The 18,843-nt window shown below is 35.5% G+C and overlaps 1 protein-coding gene across 2 annotated transcripts in view; it reads right to left on the reverse strand.

Moving 5' to 3' along the window:
* FMN1 (formin 1) overlaps window positions 1-18,843 on the reverse strand; it is a 537,406-nt gene that overhangs the window by 86,250 nt on the left and 432,313 nt on the right. For both annotated transcript variants that reach the window (XM_044665142.1, XM_044665143.1), the window contains one exon: window positions 17,264-17,356. In XM_044665142.1, the coding sequence (XP_044521077.1) occupies window positions 17,264-17,356 (93 nt within the window). The remainder of the gene's footprint in view (window positions 1-17,263; window positions 17,357-18,843) is intronic.

Raw genomic sequence — 18,843 nt, forward strand, 5'->3', positions numbered from 1 at the left:
AAACCAGAAGAGACTAGCAACCCAAAAATCTAGAAGAAAGTATCAAGGAAGAGAGAATAATCTATAGTGTCAAAGATTGCAGAGAGATCAAGGAAAAAGAGGATTGACTAAAGCCCATTGGATTTGGCAACTAAGAGATCATCAGTAATTTTGGAGAGTGGTTTTAATGGAAAGATAAGATTAGGAGCCAGATTATAATGGATTAAGAAGAGAATCAGAGGCAAGAAAGTTGAGGTTTGTTCCTTGAGAATAAGGCCCAAGTCATGAATAAGTACTATTGTCATACTGAAATTCAAATCATAGTACTAGGATCAAAGCAGGGAAGGAAGAAGATAACAGAGTTGGATTGAAAGCTGCCTCTAAATTTCAGAGAATGGAGCAATCCATATAACATGAGCAACAAACTCTGAAAGTGGCATAAATTAGGGTAGGGGATGAGAAACTTGCTTTTTTCTTGAAATAAGTATGAAACGTCCCAACCCTTTTATTTTGCTTTTTCCCCAAATCTCTCCCCCCCCAAAAAAAACATGACCATGTCATTGCTCTATTCAATAACCTCTAATGGCCCATTTTTATTTCTAGGATCACATTTATAAGCGTCTATATTAGCTTTTAAAGTTTTTTGCACTTTGCTCCAAACTACTTTTATAATCTTATTATACATTACTCTCTTCTATATTCCAGTCAAACTGGGATTCTTGTTCCTCATACACACAGCACTCCATCTCTGCTCTCTGCACATTTGTACTGTCTTTATACCTTTCTTGGAATGACTTTTTGTCTGACTACCACTATTAGAATCTATTGTTTCTTCCAACCTTCTGCCCACACCATCCCTTTTACATGAAATCTTTCCTGACCCTATCAGTTGCATCTTTCATTTATTTTACATATATTTATTTATGCACATGTTGCATGCCATGATCTAATATTAGCTCCTTGAGGGAAGGGTCTCTTTTGTTTTTGTCCTTGCACATCCATTGACTAGCACAGAGTAGGCACTTAAATAATGTTGATTCTGTGATACTCAGCTACTCTCAGAAATACAAAGATCAGGACAATTCTGAGGGGCTTAGGACAAAGAATGCTCTCCACCTTCAGAGACAGAATTGTTGGAGTCAGAATGCAGATGAAAAACATACAATTTTTCAATTGTTTATTTGGGTTTATGTTTTGACGGTTTGATTTTATAAGATTACTCACAAAAATGAATAATATGGAAAAATAAAATGAATAAAATTAAATTTAAAAAATGTTAATTGATGAGATCTCCCTTCCTTTATCAAACTCTTCCACCTTTTAGGAAAAGGACTTATTTTTAGTGAAAGGGATAATAGGAAATTGAATCCTATATTCACAGAATGCCATTGCTAGAAAATCTACAAAAAGACACAAAAGGCATGCTAAATTGTTTGAGAAATCAAGCAATCAATCAAAATGCTAATCAAAAATTGTGTCAGGTATTATTTTAGGCCCTAAGGATACTAATACAAAAATGAGACCGTTCCCATCCTCAGGGAGCCTATATTCAACTAGAAGAGACAATATGTACACATATAATATATACGTATGCAAAATTTATGGAAAATGAAAACATGATTTTTATGAGAGGGAGACACTGGTAGATGAGGGAGGGGATAATCAGGAAGGGCCCCATTTAAGAGGTGGTATTTAAATTGGTTTTTGAAGGACAATATGGATTCCATGAGGTAGAAATGAAAAATGAATGATTTCAGGCATGAGAAACAGCTTCAAAGGCACAAAATTGATTATGGTTTTATGGTGCAATTGGCAACTACAGAATCATATGGGCAGTGCTATCCTGTCATCTTGATAATACATTTTCAAGTGTTGAAATTCCTTCAGTGTCAAAAGCAAACTATATTTTACCAACCTATTCCCCTGCTTAGGTTCACTGTTAAAGAATGAGCCACACTGTCTGTAAATAATGTTGGTACTGGATCCTCCTGGGAGGAGTTGAATCTGGTATTAAAATATGAATTTGTCTTCCATGAGAGTCTAGAATAAAACTTGATTGCTTTCTCTCCCCTCCAACATACCCCCTAGCCAATTTGCTGATGCTGAATAGCGCACTCAGTTCTAGCTCCAGGATAAAACTTAAGTGCTAACCCTGGGAGGAAAAAAAAGCAGCCATTATAAGAAGGCATTTGGGAGAGAGAACCTTGGGAGGAAAGAAGAGTGTCCTTTCCTGGGGTTTGTTGAAAGCCATTGAGAGAAAGAGTCTCTAATAAATATTTTTATCTGAACCTCTCTTGATGGTTCTTCTTTATTGAAAACATATTAAATTAGTTTTAAAGACAGCCTCAAGTATTATAAAATGCCTCTGAGTAAATCAGCAGTTAAGAGGTTAACAGTTTCTTTCCAAGACAGACATGCAGAAAATTAAACTGCCTGGCCTCTGAAACTATTTCTTGACAGCCAAAGTCAAGAACCAGACATAGTTAGACAAGACTTCATCTATCCAGGTGCAGTCTTCCCGATAAAGTATAAGATTCAGCCTTGGACTTTGTTCTATTCCAGCCCTATCTTTACCTTGAAGCCATTGAGGCTCCTTTGTATTTTAATATGACAAAATTTGTAATTTCTGCACAACTGTGAAGCTTCTTGGTGTTCATTGTGTGAAATGAGTCTTGAAATCTGTATAAATAAATTCCATTGTCCTTGTCTGAAGGCTACAACCATGAGCTGACAGACAGATCGTCTTCCTCATCTTTCTTTCTCACCTAAACCGTCCTTATAAGTTTCCTGGAGCTGTTGTTCCTAACTCCTTTGAAGAGCCTCAATATGTGAAGGTATAATTGCCCTATTGCATTTTCTTCCCATGTCACATTCTACTACACTATTCAGAATGTGTACAAAGGCTACCGAAGGAAGATTACAGATTAAGAAGTATAACGAACGACTGACCAATAATTTCTCCCTTGCTAAGATTTCTGGTGTCAATCTAATTAATGGGAAAGGTATAGTCACACAATAGTACATGTGAAACAGATACTGGATTTTAATGAATTGCAAGCTTAATTTATGGCCAATAAAATATAGATAAAGTGATTTTAGGATTCAATAATAAAAGCATGGGCAACTAGGTGGCATACAGTAGCTAGAGTGGTCTTGGGCCAGGCACTCAGCTGTTTGAGCTGATATATGCTATGCCATTAAATGCCTTTAAAATTTAAAAAAAGAACTTGACTCTAGGACTGGAATCAGGAAGATCTGAGCTCAAATCTCAACCGGGGCATGTAGTAGCTGTGTGACCCTTGACAAGTCACTTAATCCTGTTTGCCTTAGTTTCCTTATCTGTAAAACAAACTGGAGAAGGAAATGGCAAATTATTCAATATCTTTGCCAAGAAAGTCGTAAATGGAGTCACATGAAGAGGTAGACATGACAGAAACAACTGAACAATCACCACCAAAGCCAGAATGGTTGTCTTAGGAGTTAGTGAGCTTTCAGTCCTTTCCAGTTTCCATGTAGAGAATTGATGAACACTAGCTATAAATGAGGAAACAATTCCTGCTTCAGGTAGGGAATGGGCTAAAGTCTCTTCCAACTCTGCCCTTCTGTGATTCTGTGAAAAATGTTGTAGTAAACAGCTATGTACATGACTCCTTGAATCTCTCAGAGGAGGTCCCGCAGCCAACCTTTAGTCTCTGTCAATAAAATGAATATATAAACAATGAAAACAGGCTTAGCTTCTCCTGTGTAGGGACAAACAGTAATTGCTGGGAGTGGGGGTTGGAGGCTAAATTGTGTGTGGCCTCACTTGGAGGCAGCTTAGAAGAACCTCTGGGTGAAAAGGCAATTTCTATAAACTCCAAGGCAAGAACGGATATAACAACATATTCCCTTTGCCAATTGATAAAAATACGTGGTAGAGGGGGTGGATGATATTATGTTATTCTGGGTTTATATTTGTCTAAAGATATGAATGGAAATACATGGAGAGAACTGTGGAAGGAAAGTGCTAGGTAAAACATGGTATAATAGTCAGAGAAAGAAGTCCTGATTAGAACCTTCCATCCCCCTGGAGCATTCAAGAAGCAAAATATAATTTAAGATGACAGAGTTCTGGAAAAGAAAATGTGCATACAATTGGGTAAGCCCCTAGGCAGAGAGTCTTTTAAAGTAGAAAAGATTATTTCTCTCCCTTCTTTGGAAGATATACACAGACAGAAGCATCCGAACGTGCAAAAGGTTTGCATTATGGGAAAGAACAGAATCTGTTACTGAAAAAAGGGCTTACACATTGGAACAAGTCTGAAAAACAAACAAACCACCAACAATTTATCACAGTTTTAGCCCAGCTAGTGGTTTTTCTTTATTCTTTTGGCTATTATTTCACATATTTTTACTTGGATAAGATTTTTTTTTCTTTCCATGACAGCTCATTGATCTTGGGTTTGGAGCATCACAGCTAATGGGAAATAATATCATGTTGGTTATTTTCTTGGCTTGTCTCTGCTGGTGGATGTTCCATTTACAATTTGGGAGATAACAATCATAGAAGATGTTAAATGTAAGCACAAATATAACATGTTTCTGTAGGATAGGTGATAGGTGCTGGACCTGTGATTTCATTGGTATGGGAACTCTGAAGTTGATGAAGCTCCCTATTTTAATGCATCTGAACACTTTCTTTGCCATTTGTAGGCTTAAAGCGCTGTCCAGAGCACTGCTTTAAGAAACTCTTGAGTGCAAATTGTAAAGAAGGTGTTAATCTTTGTTGGTAGAGGACATTTTCTCACCTGCAAGATCCTTGTACCTGTGACGTCTCAGGTCCAGTATCTATTGGTATTGTAACTAATATAATCAACCTGAAAGATATGAACTGCATTTACAAGGACATTGCTTTTAAGAGTCTCCCTCCTGTTGGTGGAAAAGCAAAATGATCCAACAATTTTGGAGAGTAATTTGGAATTAGGCCCAGAGGGTTATAAAACTATGTATACCGTTAGACCCAGAAATACTATTACTGAGTCTGTTTCCCAAGGAGATTAGGGGAAAAGGAAAAGAATCTGTATGTTTCAAGATATTATAGCTGCTCTTTTTGTGGCATCAAAGAACTGGAAATTGAGGGGATGTCTATCAATTGGGGACTGGCTGGACAAGTTGTGGTATATGATTGTGATGGAATATTACTGCACTGTATGATGACCAAGTTAATTAAAAAAAACTTGGAAAGATTGACTTGAAGTAATGAAAAGTGAAATGAGTAGAACCAAGAGAATGTTATATACAGATATAGAACTAATATTTAAAAAATAACTTTTGAATGTCCACCTCCAGAGAATGAACTAAAAATAGAAATATGAAAGACTACATATACATATATTCTTGTCAGGTGATACCTTCTATAGTGTGGGGAATGGAAGAAGAGTCTGAGATACCTTGTAATAAATTTTATTAAATACATTTTTAAAGGCCTGTATCCCTCCCCTCTTAGGTCACATCAAACAATCAGAAAAACTCCTTTTGAAATACTGGATAAAAATATTAAAATTATAATGTGTGATTTGTGTCATCTTGGTAATAGAGCCTTACTTGGGTTTCAGTGATGTCAGAAGCAGACGTCACTGACTTGGCCATTCCAGTGGCTAGATAGCAAATCATGATACACTGGAAAGACATAGAGAACTTAATCACTGGAGCTTTGGATGTCCTATTCTATTCAGGACAAGAGGACAGGAAAGGAAATACTAAGGCTTACAACTTTTTTCTTTCTCCAAAGCCAAACAGTATTGGGGTCAGTATCTTTGTCTTCTGCCTCTAATAATTTATATCACTAACAAAGTGCTAAAAATCTTAGATCCAGATCTTAAATTGATGAGGGTGATGCTACAAAAAAGAATGTAGCAGTGCCTGAGATTTTCTCTCCTTTGGTTTAAGGCCCAAGATCAGGAAATTCAATTTTTTTTGTCTCTGGCTCTATTCTCTGTAGTATTTATTTTTCTGCCAATAATTTTTGTTAAATTATTTCTTTTTCCTTGTTTTGATAAATGCCACATAAACAAAAGAAAACAAATGAGATGACTTGAAAGTAAGAATTATTAGTCATAGCAACCTTGTTCTTCTGTAAAAAGATCATAAAAAAGACTGTTTGGATGTAATGAAAGACCTAGGAAGGCAGATAAAGTCATATGTTATTTATTTCAGAGAAGCATAAGCTGGGAAATTCGGGACTAAATAACAAGATTTTAACTCTTAGACTATTAGTATGTTATATATACTGACTGGCTGTTCCTCATGTGTATGCAGGATATGAGACAAAAGTGCTGAAATTGAAGCCAATAAGTCTGGATACGAAGCATGAAGAAATACTTTCTGGTTGACAAATAATGCTTCTCAAATACTGAAACGAGTGTGAAACATTTGAATCTCTTTATGGGTTTGGGTTCACAAGATTGGCACATGAGACTGTATATTTCCTTCCATATTACATGGATAGAATTATAATGTTTCTTCTTCAAAGGGGATCCAAGATGGTGGTGGAATATCTCTTCATGGAGATCTCTAAAATTAGGAAATATCTATCTAAAATAGAGGTAAGGAGATCAAGTTGAATTTTTTTTTGAGTATATGTGATGTCTCCTGGAATCCTGTCTCTTTCCATTTACAATCTAGTGATCTTGGAGAAGTCATTTTCATTATCTTATAAAATGAGGGGATTGGTTTAGATGAATTTTAAGGTACTTTCCAATTATCACTAACCCCTTATTCTTTGATTCTCTAATTTTACTTGAGTTTACAGATTTTTTTTTGTTTGGACTTGTGATTTCACTGATGTAAGTAGCTTATTTTCCCATGTAGAATGACAACTTTTCTGCATCTTTGAGTCTTAAAAAAACCTTTTACCTTTGGTCTTGGAACTGATGCTAAGTACAGGTTCCAAGGTAGAAGAGCAGTGAAGGCTAGCCAGGCAATTAGGGTTAAGCAAATTGCCCAAAGTCACACAGCTAGAAAGTGTCAGAGGCCAAATTTAAATCCAGGACCTTCCATCTCCAAGCTTGGTGCTCTATCCACTGAGTCACCTAGCTGCCCCTTAATCTTAGAGTTTGGAAGATTAAATGCTTTGCCCTGGATGACAGAATGAATATGTCAGTGGAAGGTCTTAAACTGATTCCTTTCTGACTATGGACAATTCTTCTACTACTGTGCCAAACTGCCTACCTTTTCTTGATATCAGATAATTATTAAGCTTAAAACTATTTGCTTCTGTGTGTCTGTTTAACTACAGGGATATAATTTTCAGATTTTTTTCTAGGTCCCAGGGATTAGGTATCTCCAATGTAATTGAACTGCCAGTAGATGGTGTCTAAGCTCATTTCAGACAACAACTTTGTGTTTTGCCTCAGGAAATCTATGTTTTTGTTTTTAATTTTAGGATTTTTTTTGTTTTTAAGAATAAAAGAGCAATGAAATTCTATGTGACCAGTCATAGAATTGGAAAGTTGAAAGGTACTTCCCAGGTCACATAGTCCAATTCACATAAAAAGAAATCACCACTATAACAAATCTCCCTTTGAATAAGATTACAAAAGAACAAAAACAGTTATTTGTATCTGGCATTTAAAAATGTATAGACCACTTGTGTGATTTATACTCCATGATTAAATACTCATGTACTACCAGTCTTAGCTTACAATTCTTTGGGGAAAATTTCATGGAAGTTCCTTTCCCTATGACTCACAAGTCAGTACTGCTCCTTCTGGTTGCTCCCAATTTTGACTCTAGAGTTCACTGGTACTTAAGTACTAGCAACTTAAAAGTGTTCTCTATAATTAGTAGCTATTTAAAGTTTTTTCAGCTCTAAATAATGTTTCTATGACTAATCAAGGAAGAGATCTGTGTAGAGAACGGATAAAGCAAAGAAAACAAGCATAAGTCATTCTAAAAGAAAAAAAAATCTTAGCTTAATTTTATATAATCTTGAAATAGCTTCATTTTATATAGATTCAGGGATGATGGGTATTTTTCTAGAGAAAGAGTATTAGAAGGCCTTTGCATCAATGTTAAGGTGTTGGAATACAAGGCAGATAATGAATCAAAGAAATTGGGGATAAACCACATGATAGGTACTTAGCTTCTGCCATCAGAAATGAAATTGCACTCTCTAACTAGAATTGACGAGATTGACTTGTGAATTCCCCAAAAAATCAAACCATATTGGGAGAGGTAGTCGGACCAAAAATGAAACTGTATGGTTCATTATCACTGAAGAGAAAGATCAAAGCTAAACTCTATGAAACACTGAGCAATGCAGATCTTTATTGAATATGACTAAAAATTTTGGGGCGAAGATGGGAATCATGTGGTGAGTGCAAGAGTTTGATTCTTAAGATTCCATAAGACTGATACAGTGGTAGGCAAGATGAGCACACATCTTTGCAGGGTCAGTGTCAAGAAAAGACACAAATACTGCCATTTTTAGATACATTTTATGTTGTTACAAAAAAAGTCAATGACTTGTCTGAGGTAATAGTGACAAACTTTTATGGAAAACTATCATGTGACACTTCTACAGGTACTGCTCAGATCTCCTAGGGAAAAGGTTGCCATTCATAGATAATAATATTGTATCAATTGCTTCCTAAAAGCAAAATACTTTTAAGAACTTAAAGCAGATATATAACATGTCTTAAGAAATAAAAAAACAACAAAACAGTATTGAAAATTTAATAATTTAAATTTAAACTTAATTGCTATGTCATGATTTATCATCAATGTTCATTAGGGATATTGGTTTATTTATTCATTTTTTCTATTTTAGTTCTCCATGGCTTATGTAACAAGACCAACTTGTGTCATAGAAATAATATAAAAGAACCCCTCCCTCCTTTTTTCTACTTTGAAAATTGTCTGTGTAACACTGAAATGTTTATTTTAATTAATCAAATTTGATTTGAGGAAATGAGAAAATAGATAATTTAAAAAACCTTATTTTCTATCCTAATAACAACTCTAAGACAGAATGACAAGGGCTAGGTAAATGGGGTTAAGTGACTTGCCCAGGATCACACAACTAGGAAATGTCAGATAAGATTTGAATCCAGGTCTTCCTGACTATAGGTTTGGCTCTCTATCCACTAAACAACTCAGCTTCCCCAGAAATAGCTGATTTCAAGAGACATAGAAAAGCATGACTGAATCTGCAGCAAAATCTCAACCACAGATGGTAATTTGGAAACTGCTCAGAAGAAGATTATAGGTATCCTGTGCTGGTTCTGGGTCCAAGATTCTTGTTGCATTGCCTATATACAAATTGCAGTCTTGGGTCCAGATCTTGGGTGAGAAGGAGCACTAGCACACACCAGAGCTTATAGACACAGGGCAGCAGAGAACCCTGATCACAGTTCTAAATCAGAAAAGATTGCTTTTGGTTACTCACAGACCAGAGTATAGGCTGGGAGAGTATTTAAAAACATATTTACTTATATTGTACCACCTTGAAAGAACTGAAAACTTATAGATCCCCAGGGCTAGATTTGAAGGTAGCTACAGAAAGAACCTGAAGGTTCCTTCACCATAGTTACAGAGCCTAACTTTAATTTTTTTTAATTAAAAGAAAAAAAGGTTGGAAAATGAACAGACAACAACAACAAAAAGAAACAGCACTGAAAGTTACTTTGGTGACAGGGGAGAACAAACCACAAACTCAGAAGAAGATAACAAAGTCAATACTGTTACATCCAAAGCCTCCCCCCAAAAAATAAGAATTATTTTCATAACCAAAAAGAATTAACAGAGGAGTTCAAAAAGGATTTTAAAAACAAAATAAAAAAGGTAGAAGAAAAATTGGGAAGAAAAGAGAGTGATATAGGAAAATCATAAAAAAAGTTAACAGCTTTATAAAGGAGGGACAAAAATATTGAAGAAATGCCTTAAAAATCAGAATAGACCTATTGGTAAAAGAGGCACAAACTTAAAAACAGAACTTGTCAAATGGAAAAAAATATAAAATTCACTGAAAAGAACTTTTTAAAAGGCAGATTTAGTCATATAAAAAAAGGTACAAAAATTCACTGGGGGAAAGAACTCTTTAAAAATAGAATTTGCTAAATGGAGAAGGAAGTACAAAAGCTCACTCAAGAAAATCATGCCTTAGAAATCAGAATTGGGCAAGTGGAAGTTAATGTCTCTATGAGACATTGAAAAACAAAGTAAAAAAAATGAAAAAAAAAACAGAAGAAAAATATGTCTTTGGAAAAACAACTGACTTGGAAAATAAGTCCAGGAGAGATAATCTAAGAATTATTGGGCTATCTGAAAACCATAATTTACAAAAAGACTTTGATATCATCTTTCAAGAAATTACCAAGGGAAACTGATCTGATATTCTAGAACCAAAGGGTAAAATAGAAAGAATCCACTGATCACCTCCTGAATGAGATCCCAGAAGGATAAGTGCCAGGAATATTATTCTCAAATTCTAAAACTCCCAGGTCAAGGAAATAAGGAAAGTAGTAAAAAAAATAGTTCAAATATTGTGGAACCACAGTCAGAATAACACAAACTTTAGCTGCTTCTACATTAAAGATTTGGAGGACCTGCAATATGATTGATATTTCATCATAATTCCAAAGAACACTATTCCAGTGCTTCAATTACCCAATAATCAAAATAACTTATCTCTACTTTTCATGGAGATCTCTTGTTACTACTTCAAATCATTGCTCCTGATTGTCCTTCTCTCTGTTTACTATTCCTGTCAATAATGTTACTGATTATTTTACCTATTTTAGGTTCTTCTGCTTCCTCTTCCATATACTGAGATTTGTTTTCAAAGGTGGAATTATTCTTTAAAAAGAACAGCATAAGGGGGGCAGCTGGGTAGCTCAGTGGAGTGAGAGTCAGGCCTAGAGACAAGAGGTCCTAGGTTCAAACCCGGCCTCAGACACTTCCCAGCTGTGTGACCCTAGGCAAGTCACTTGACCCCCATTGCCTACCCTTACCACTCTTCCACCTATGAGACAATACACCGAAGTACAAGGGTTAAAAAAAAAAAAAAAAGAACAGCATAAGGCAGTGTATATGGCATGGTAGACATTCCTGAATCAGGAAAACTTAGATTCAAGTCCTACTTCTGACACACTTAACTGTATAAATACAAATAAGTCATAGATAGGTAGATATGCACACATATTTTTATATAATATATAATGCATTATCTATTTATGTTACATATAAAATAAAGAAAATTTAAAGCTCACATATATAATTATTTTTTAACTTAAATGTAAAATTTATTAATATTTCCACATGCATAGCAGGACACAAAAAGGATTATATTTTAAAATTAGAATATTTTTCATATCATTTGCTTTGAAAAAAGTATATACTAAATTATTTCCTGCTTGTCTGTCCTTTCTTTTGACTTTCCTTTTGTTCTCTTCTTTCTAACTTCCCTATTACTGTCAAGCTCACAACCTAGGTGTCATTCTTGACTCCTCACTCTCACTCCCCCTACCCTATATCCAATCTATTGTCAAGTCTTATTGTTTCTACTTTTGTTAGCATCTCACCTATATTGCCTCTTCTTTTTCTCTGAAACTGCCACTATCTTGATACAGCACCTTATCGCTTCACCCCAAGATTAATGGTCTTCTTGCCTTTAGTGTCTCTGCTAAAGACCATCTCTTATTAAGCTGCCACGATGAGTTTCCTAAAGCATAGTCTGACCTCCTTCTTCTATACTGTGAGTTCCATTGGCACCCTATCACCTCTAGTACTAAATATAAAACCCTCTGTTTTGTATTCAGAGCCCTTTACAATACTCCTTTCCCCATCTTCAACAAGAATATATATGTCCAGTCTTTTTACATCTTCCTTTTTCCTACATACTCTGAAATCTAGTAACCCCGGTTTTCTTGCTGTTCCTCACATACAACATTCCATTTTCCAACTCAATATTTTCACCGACTGTCTCCCATGTCTGGAATGTTCTTCTTCCTTATCTCCTCCTTTGAACTTCCTTAGCTTCCCTTCAAGACCCACCTAAAATCCTACCTTCTACATGAACTCTTTCCTAATTCCCCTTAATACTAGTAACTTCTATCTATTTATAGCTTGTTTGTAAAGAGTTATTTGAATCTTCTCTCCACCAACTAGAATGGGAGTTCCTTGAAAGCAGGGACTGTCTTTTGCCTTTCTCTGTATCCCCAGCTCTTCGTATAGCACTGGGTATGTAGCAGATATTTAATAAATGTCTATTGCCTAATTCTTTTGTGGCTTAAAACATATTTCAATGGACCTCTTTTTTGGCATCTTCATTACTAACCTTCCTTTCTTTTTTCTTACCCTTTACTCCATTAAAAAAAGAAATAAATCAGCATAATAAAAGCAAAATGAAATCCCATTCTGCAATTTTTGACTACATACAAAAATGTATATCTCTATACCTTGAATTCATGATCTCCACATAGGTTGCATTTCCCAGAATTTCAAGTAACTTTATATTTGAAGAAGATGTGAATGGTGTTACTTCCCAATATATTTGAATTGAGTAGATTGCTTATTGTGCTTATTGTGAAAGATACAGGGAAAATTTAGTTTTGTTAGCATTTAATTCAATTCAGCATCATTTCATTAAAATCTATTGAATGTAGGCCAACTGAGATAAATACCATATCTTCCAGATTATTAGCCAAGACACTAATTGAACTCCTAACTATTTGGAGGAAGACCATAAGATATTCCTTTTTGTCTGGCAATGTTCTTACAAGATCCAGGAATGTATTCAGAATGGATGGGAACAAGAAATATGGCATTTAGATACTTTATTGTAACCATCCTGTTCTAGAGCTTCCTATAATTTTATGCAATTCTTTATTTTTATATGTAGTAGATATTGGAAAACATATACCTTGCATCTTTTATCTCCCCTGAATTATCTGGAATTTAAAGACTCCTAAAAGAAAGTTATATGGGTCAAAAAAGATCTCAAAAGGACTGGTTTGAGAAACAAGAACAAGCATAGTTTAGTAAATTCCATAGCTGTGTGTAAAGCATGTCCCAAAAGTCTTAGTGTAATTTTAACCTAAAAAAGCTTTAAATAGCCTAAAACTGCACTAATATTTTTGAGACACGCTGCACAATTAAAGATCTCACTGATTTTATTTTTACTGGTAGTATGTCAGATAAAAATAATAGCAAATGAGATAGTACCAAGTGTGGGAGAATGTGTGTGCAGCATGCGTGTGCATGCATGCACACACACACACACACACACACACAATAAGTTTAGCCCATTCCAACTTCAGTACTCCCTGTTAGAGTTGTAAATACAAAAGGGCAATTTAACAGCATGAAAAGACCACCTACAAGAGCCATACCTGGGACCCAATCAACCTCACTGTGGATTCTTTCAATTACAGGATCCCTGCCAGGTTTATGGGAAACTTTAATGTGTGTATCACATTTTTGAGGGCTATATCATTATGAACATGTTTGATCTGAGGGTGGGAAACCTAGAGTCTAAATAATGCCTTCCCAAGCTGACCCTGAACTGAGCTGTAAATTGAAACAAGCAAAAGAACACAGTGGAAAAGGGAAATGTGTGAGAAGAAAGGTCAAATATTGTGGAGAGTGCAACTCTGGTAAGTGTTGCCATTAAAAATACTTTCACCTCTGTTTGGGGAATGAAATTAGTTAAGTAGGAGTAAGGCAGTTTCATCAAATGAGGCTATTTAAGGGTGTTTGGAGAAGGGGAGGACTCATAAAAGACATAAAGCAAAGTTCAAAGACGCCATCGTCACTCAACTGTGGCAACAGGATATGATTTACAAAAGAGAAATTAAATCATTATGATTGTGAGAAGAATTGAATTACAATTCCTCTAAAAATAAGCCTTTCCATGAATCAACTGAGTCACACCTCATGTGACTTCTCAAGCATAAAGAAATCAATTGCTTAAGACTTTATATGTGATAATAACTATTATGGAATATTAACTTCCCAGCAGGCTGCTCTATGTAACTAACCATACAAACTTAGAGAGCATTTCATCTTACCACAGTGACAGCACCAGACTTTGTGCTCCTAATCATAGTATATGATCCTAAAAAAAGAGGGAAAAACTTAAAATGTGCAAGAGAAAAGCCAGTTGGGTTTGGAGTTAAGGAAATGGGTTCAGAGTTCTGTTCTATTATTTACTATCTATGTGACATTGGGATGAGTCATTTCCTCTCTTGAGGCCTCAATTTCCTCATTAGTGAAATGAGGGGGTTGGAATCAATGACTTTTAGGATTCTCTCAATAATCTTTAGACCCCATCATCCTTCTTGAGACTATATTTTCCAAATGACCTTACACCCATTTGAGTTATCAACTCAATAAATATCAACTAAGCACCTCTAAAGACTGGAAATTTGAAATAGTTCAGTGAAACAGAAATTTTAACACAATTTTAAGCCTTGACTTCCAAAATCATCCTATTAAGGGGAGAAGATTATCAAGGCCTATCTTTACATGTACATCTTTTTTTTTTTTTCTAGAAAATGGGAAACTAGGTAAAAAAAAAGTATTCATGGAGGACCAAAAAAAAATGGTATCTTTTATGTGGATTAAAAACTGCTAAATAGGGTCACCAGAAAGAAGGCAATACATAAAACTATGAATATAAATCTAGAATATTAACTATTCACAACACAAGTTGAATCCAAATACAAATTAATCATTATCTCACGATCTTATTTCAAGTAAAGGAAGCCATGAGGGGAACAAAATTTTGACTTAAAAGGCTAATTTTTTACTTAGACAAGTTATAAGGCAGCTTCTACTCATCACATATGAAAACTACCTTCTTTCTTTTATAATTATTTTATTAGTAATAGGTAGTATTTATATAGTGCTTTATGGTTTGCAAAACACTTTCCATAAGTTATCACATTATTAATCCCATTTTACTGATGAAGACAGTGAGGCTGAGGAGATTAAGTGATTTGTCTTGGGACACACAGATATAATGTCTGAGGTAGGACTTAAATTCATCTCTTAGTAAATCTTAAGTCCATCACTACCCACTAAGCCACCTGGCAACTTCTTTTGTGCTGACAGCATGTCTGTGTTTAAGTCTCATTGTTTGAGGATGGTAAACTGACAGTGTTATTTGTGGAATATCAGAATAAAGTTTTAACTTTTTCAGCGATTACTTTGACAAGCCCTTAATATGAGGGGAAGCAGGAGCTATGATTCTCCATCATTGAGGACAGCTAGTATCCAGCTTCTCTGAGTCACTCAGGAAATTCTGCCAATTTCCAGTGACTGTTGGCCATGATTTTGGATTCACCCTGATGAGCAGTTTTCTGTTTATGGTGTGGTATCATGTTGGCTGATTCAAAATCAGCCACAGTATGCTGATGGCTCACCAAAGGTTCATACACTCATTTCCTTTGGCTTTCTAGCAAAGATAAATGCAAGCAGATTTCCCCACCTTTTCTTTTGCTTATCTTCGGCAAAATTGTAAAAAAAAATCAGATTAGGAAATAACCCAAAAAAAGCAAAAAAAAACCTTATATTCATGATTTAAATGACACTGGTAGACTATGGGAAATAAATGACATTCTCTACTTTGACAACATTATAAATAATATAGGTGCCCAAGTGATATTTTAAAATAAGATACTCTGTCTTGTACACATGACTATTCTTTTTTCCATGAAAAATGAATCTGTAATTGGACTACAATCTCTTGTTTTCCCTCTCATACCAGGCTTTGACTTACAGAATTTAAGGAATAATAAAGATTTGGAAAGGACTTCATCAGCTTCTTAATGCAACCCATCCATGAAAGAAGTCCCATTATAACTTTGTCACAGACAAATGATCAGTTAGTCTGTGTTTGAAGATTTCCAAGTAGAGGGAAAGCCATCACCTCTCAAGGATGTCTATTTCTTGACATTTTTCCTAGTTGTTTCCTATTCCTGGAGTGCACTCCTTCTTCATCTCTTCTTCTTGGAATCTCTGGTTTTGTTTCTAAGATTTAGCTCTAAGAGCTTCTATTTTTAGCTTCTGTAAGAAGCCTTTTCTGATTTTCCAACCAGATGCTTGTGTCCTCCTCCCCAAATTACCTTGCTTTCATTTTATGAGTGTTTATACATACATAATTATCTGTGTACATGTTTCCCTGTTAGAATACAAGGTCTTTATGAGGGATTATTTCACTTTTGTCTTTGTATGTCCAGCACTTAATATAGTACCTGGCACATAGTAGGTGCTTCATAATTGACTGATTGATTCCTTTTATGATATCACATGATTTGCTTTGCTTTTCTGAGCAAATAGTGAAAAAACAAGCCATGGTCTTCAAATTGACAAAATTCAGAAAAATTAAAAAGAGAATTATTAATCAAGCCAGTATGACCGTGTAATTGCAGTGTATGATTGCTTGGAAAAGTTTTATTTAACTTACTTCCACAGGTGAATCAGTCTGCTAGGTAACAATGAGCACTGACAGTAAAAAGAACAATGTGAAAAGTCACTTAATCCCTCTGTACCACAGTATCTTTCTTGCAAAATGGAGCCACGATTGGAGTAGATGCCCTGTACAGTCTCCTCCAACTTCAAAACTCTATTCTCAATAAAGAGCAGACATGGTTCCTTCTGTAAAAGGCTTATCAAAGAATGAGAGCACTGGGCTGCATAGAACTAAAATGAACTAAAGAGGAGTAGTTAAATGAAGTCCCTGAACTTGTTTCCTTTGAAAAAATATTTTTAGGGCAAATTTCAATATAATTGGTTTCTTTCATAATCTTAAATATTTTACATCATGCATTAAAAAAACACTTACCTTCTGTCTTAGAATAAATACTGTTTTAAGGTAGAAGTAAGTAGTGGGAGTTAAGTGAGTTGTTCAGGATCATAGAGTTAGGAAGTGTCTGACACCAAATTTGAACCCAGGACTTCCTGTCTCTAGATCTGACTCTCAATCCACTGAACCACCCAGCTGCTTCCTACATTATGCATTTAAGAACATTATTCTGAGGAGTCCTTGGCTTCACTAGACTGTCAAAGGGGTTATTTGATACAAAAAAGTTAAGAAAACCTTATCTGAGAACACTAAAAAAGGGGATACAAATCAAGTATAGATGAATTTCATATTAACTATATACATAGGTATTCAGGAAAGATGAAGGAAGATGTAGAGATAGAGTGCTTGGAGGTGGGAGAGTTGTCCAGTGATACAAGTGGATGTAGGCCACAGTAATTGGTCTGGGAGGCATACAGTAACATATAACAGGTTGCCTACCTTTCTGGAAGAACACCTCTAGTTTGTCCTTAAAAGGCTGGAGATGCTCCTTTGGGGACTCCTTGCACACAATTACCATCTGCTTCTCACTTGCTGTGAAAAGAATCCCAGAATTAGATTGTTAATTAATTGTTTGGCTGGATTATCAATTGATGTTTATCCAAATTCCAGTGGTTTCCATCATGTCAAAATAACAAGAAGGCCCTCACAAGAACAAGGGTCACTTAGGAAAAAGGAAATGTTAGACCTCAAATTTGTTCCTAAGGCAGAAAAGTTAGCGAAGTGGGAGAAAGATAAGAGTTTTTCCCCCCTGACTTGCCAGAGTGGACAAAAATTTTGAAGGTCTAGACTGAGAAGATTAAGGGTTCTGTTCTTCATATTCATAAATTCTAGCTCATGTCTTTCTTCCAAAAAAGAGTCCTAGATGGCAGTTGCTACAGAGAGCACTATTCCCAAGTAGGGTAACAAAGAATGAGTCATTAGAATGGCGCTTTCCTTATCCAGAATATAACCTGGAGCCTACCAGTTAGGTCGTGAATGAACATGAAGATAAAAGTTACCATCATCCTACCACCAACCTCTCTTCCCTCAAACATTAAATACGAAGTCCCCATAAAATTACTTTATGCTGGTTATACTTTAGTCTCCATTTCAGAAATTTGTAGCAAAATGAGCCATCAGGCCACCTCTGAAGGGCAGGTTTGATTTGGCTGCATAAGTGTATAATATATACTATAATTCACCACAACAAAGTACACCCAACCTAGGCAAGAGACATTTGCCTGAGGTCCCTGTTAGCTTGTTCCGGTATCTGAAATCCACTAGGAAAAAAAAAAAAAGCAAAACAAAGGTTTAATTTTTCCAAAGCTGGAGCTAATTAAAGAACACTTTGGTCTGCTGGCCATGGCTAGATTCCTGACATGTCCCTGTCTAAGAGAATATTCTGAATCTTTTGGAGCTTCAGACATGTAGCCTGGGTCCTCTGATTCAGCCTGAATAATCGTGCACTGTAGGAAGGGCAGAAACCTGTGCCTCAGTTCCTGGTTGAGGTTTAAAGAGCATTGAGGTGGATAGAACATTGAATATAAAAGGTTTGTGAGAGGAGAAAAACTTTCATTTCCTCTGGGTATTTTCTGCCCAGATAATTCTAGATTTTCAAAAATAATGCTTCAGTGAGTTTGTGCCTGGCAAAATAGATTACTTTGTAATAATAGTAAGTTCTAAGGGTAGGAAGTTTTAAAAAGACCACTCAGATATCCCCCAGTACAATTTTTTTTTGTATTATCACCACCAAGATGCCTGGAATCTTGGGCAACTCCTTTTTTTTTTTTAATCTAATTTTCTATCTTAGTAACAACTCGAAGAAAGACAGGCAAAAGGCTAGGCAAACAGTTATACAGCTAAAAAGTGTCTGAGGTCATATTTGAACTCAGATCCTCCAGACTAAGCTTAGTAGTCTATTTACTGTGCCACCTAGCTGCCCTATTTGTGTAACTCTTAAGAAACTTCACAACTCTCAGGGAAATTAAAATATAATGTTGGAGGTCTCTTGTGTCAGCTCTAGTCTATACATTCTCTCT

The sequence above is a fragment of the Gracilinanus agilis genome, chromosome 2, assembly GCF_016433145.1.
Source record: "Gracilinanus agilis isolate LMUSP501 chromosome 2, AgileGrace, whole genome shotgun sequence".
In the NCBI taxonomy this organism is placed as follows: Eukaryota; Metazoa; Chordata; class Mammalia; order Didelphimorphia; family Didelphidae; genus Gracilinanus; species Gracilinanus agilis.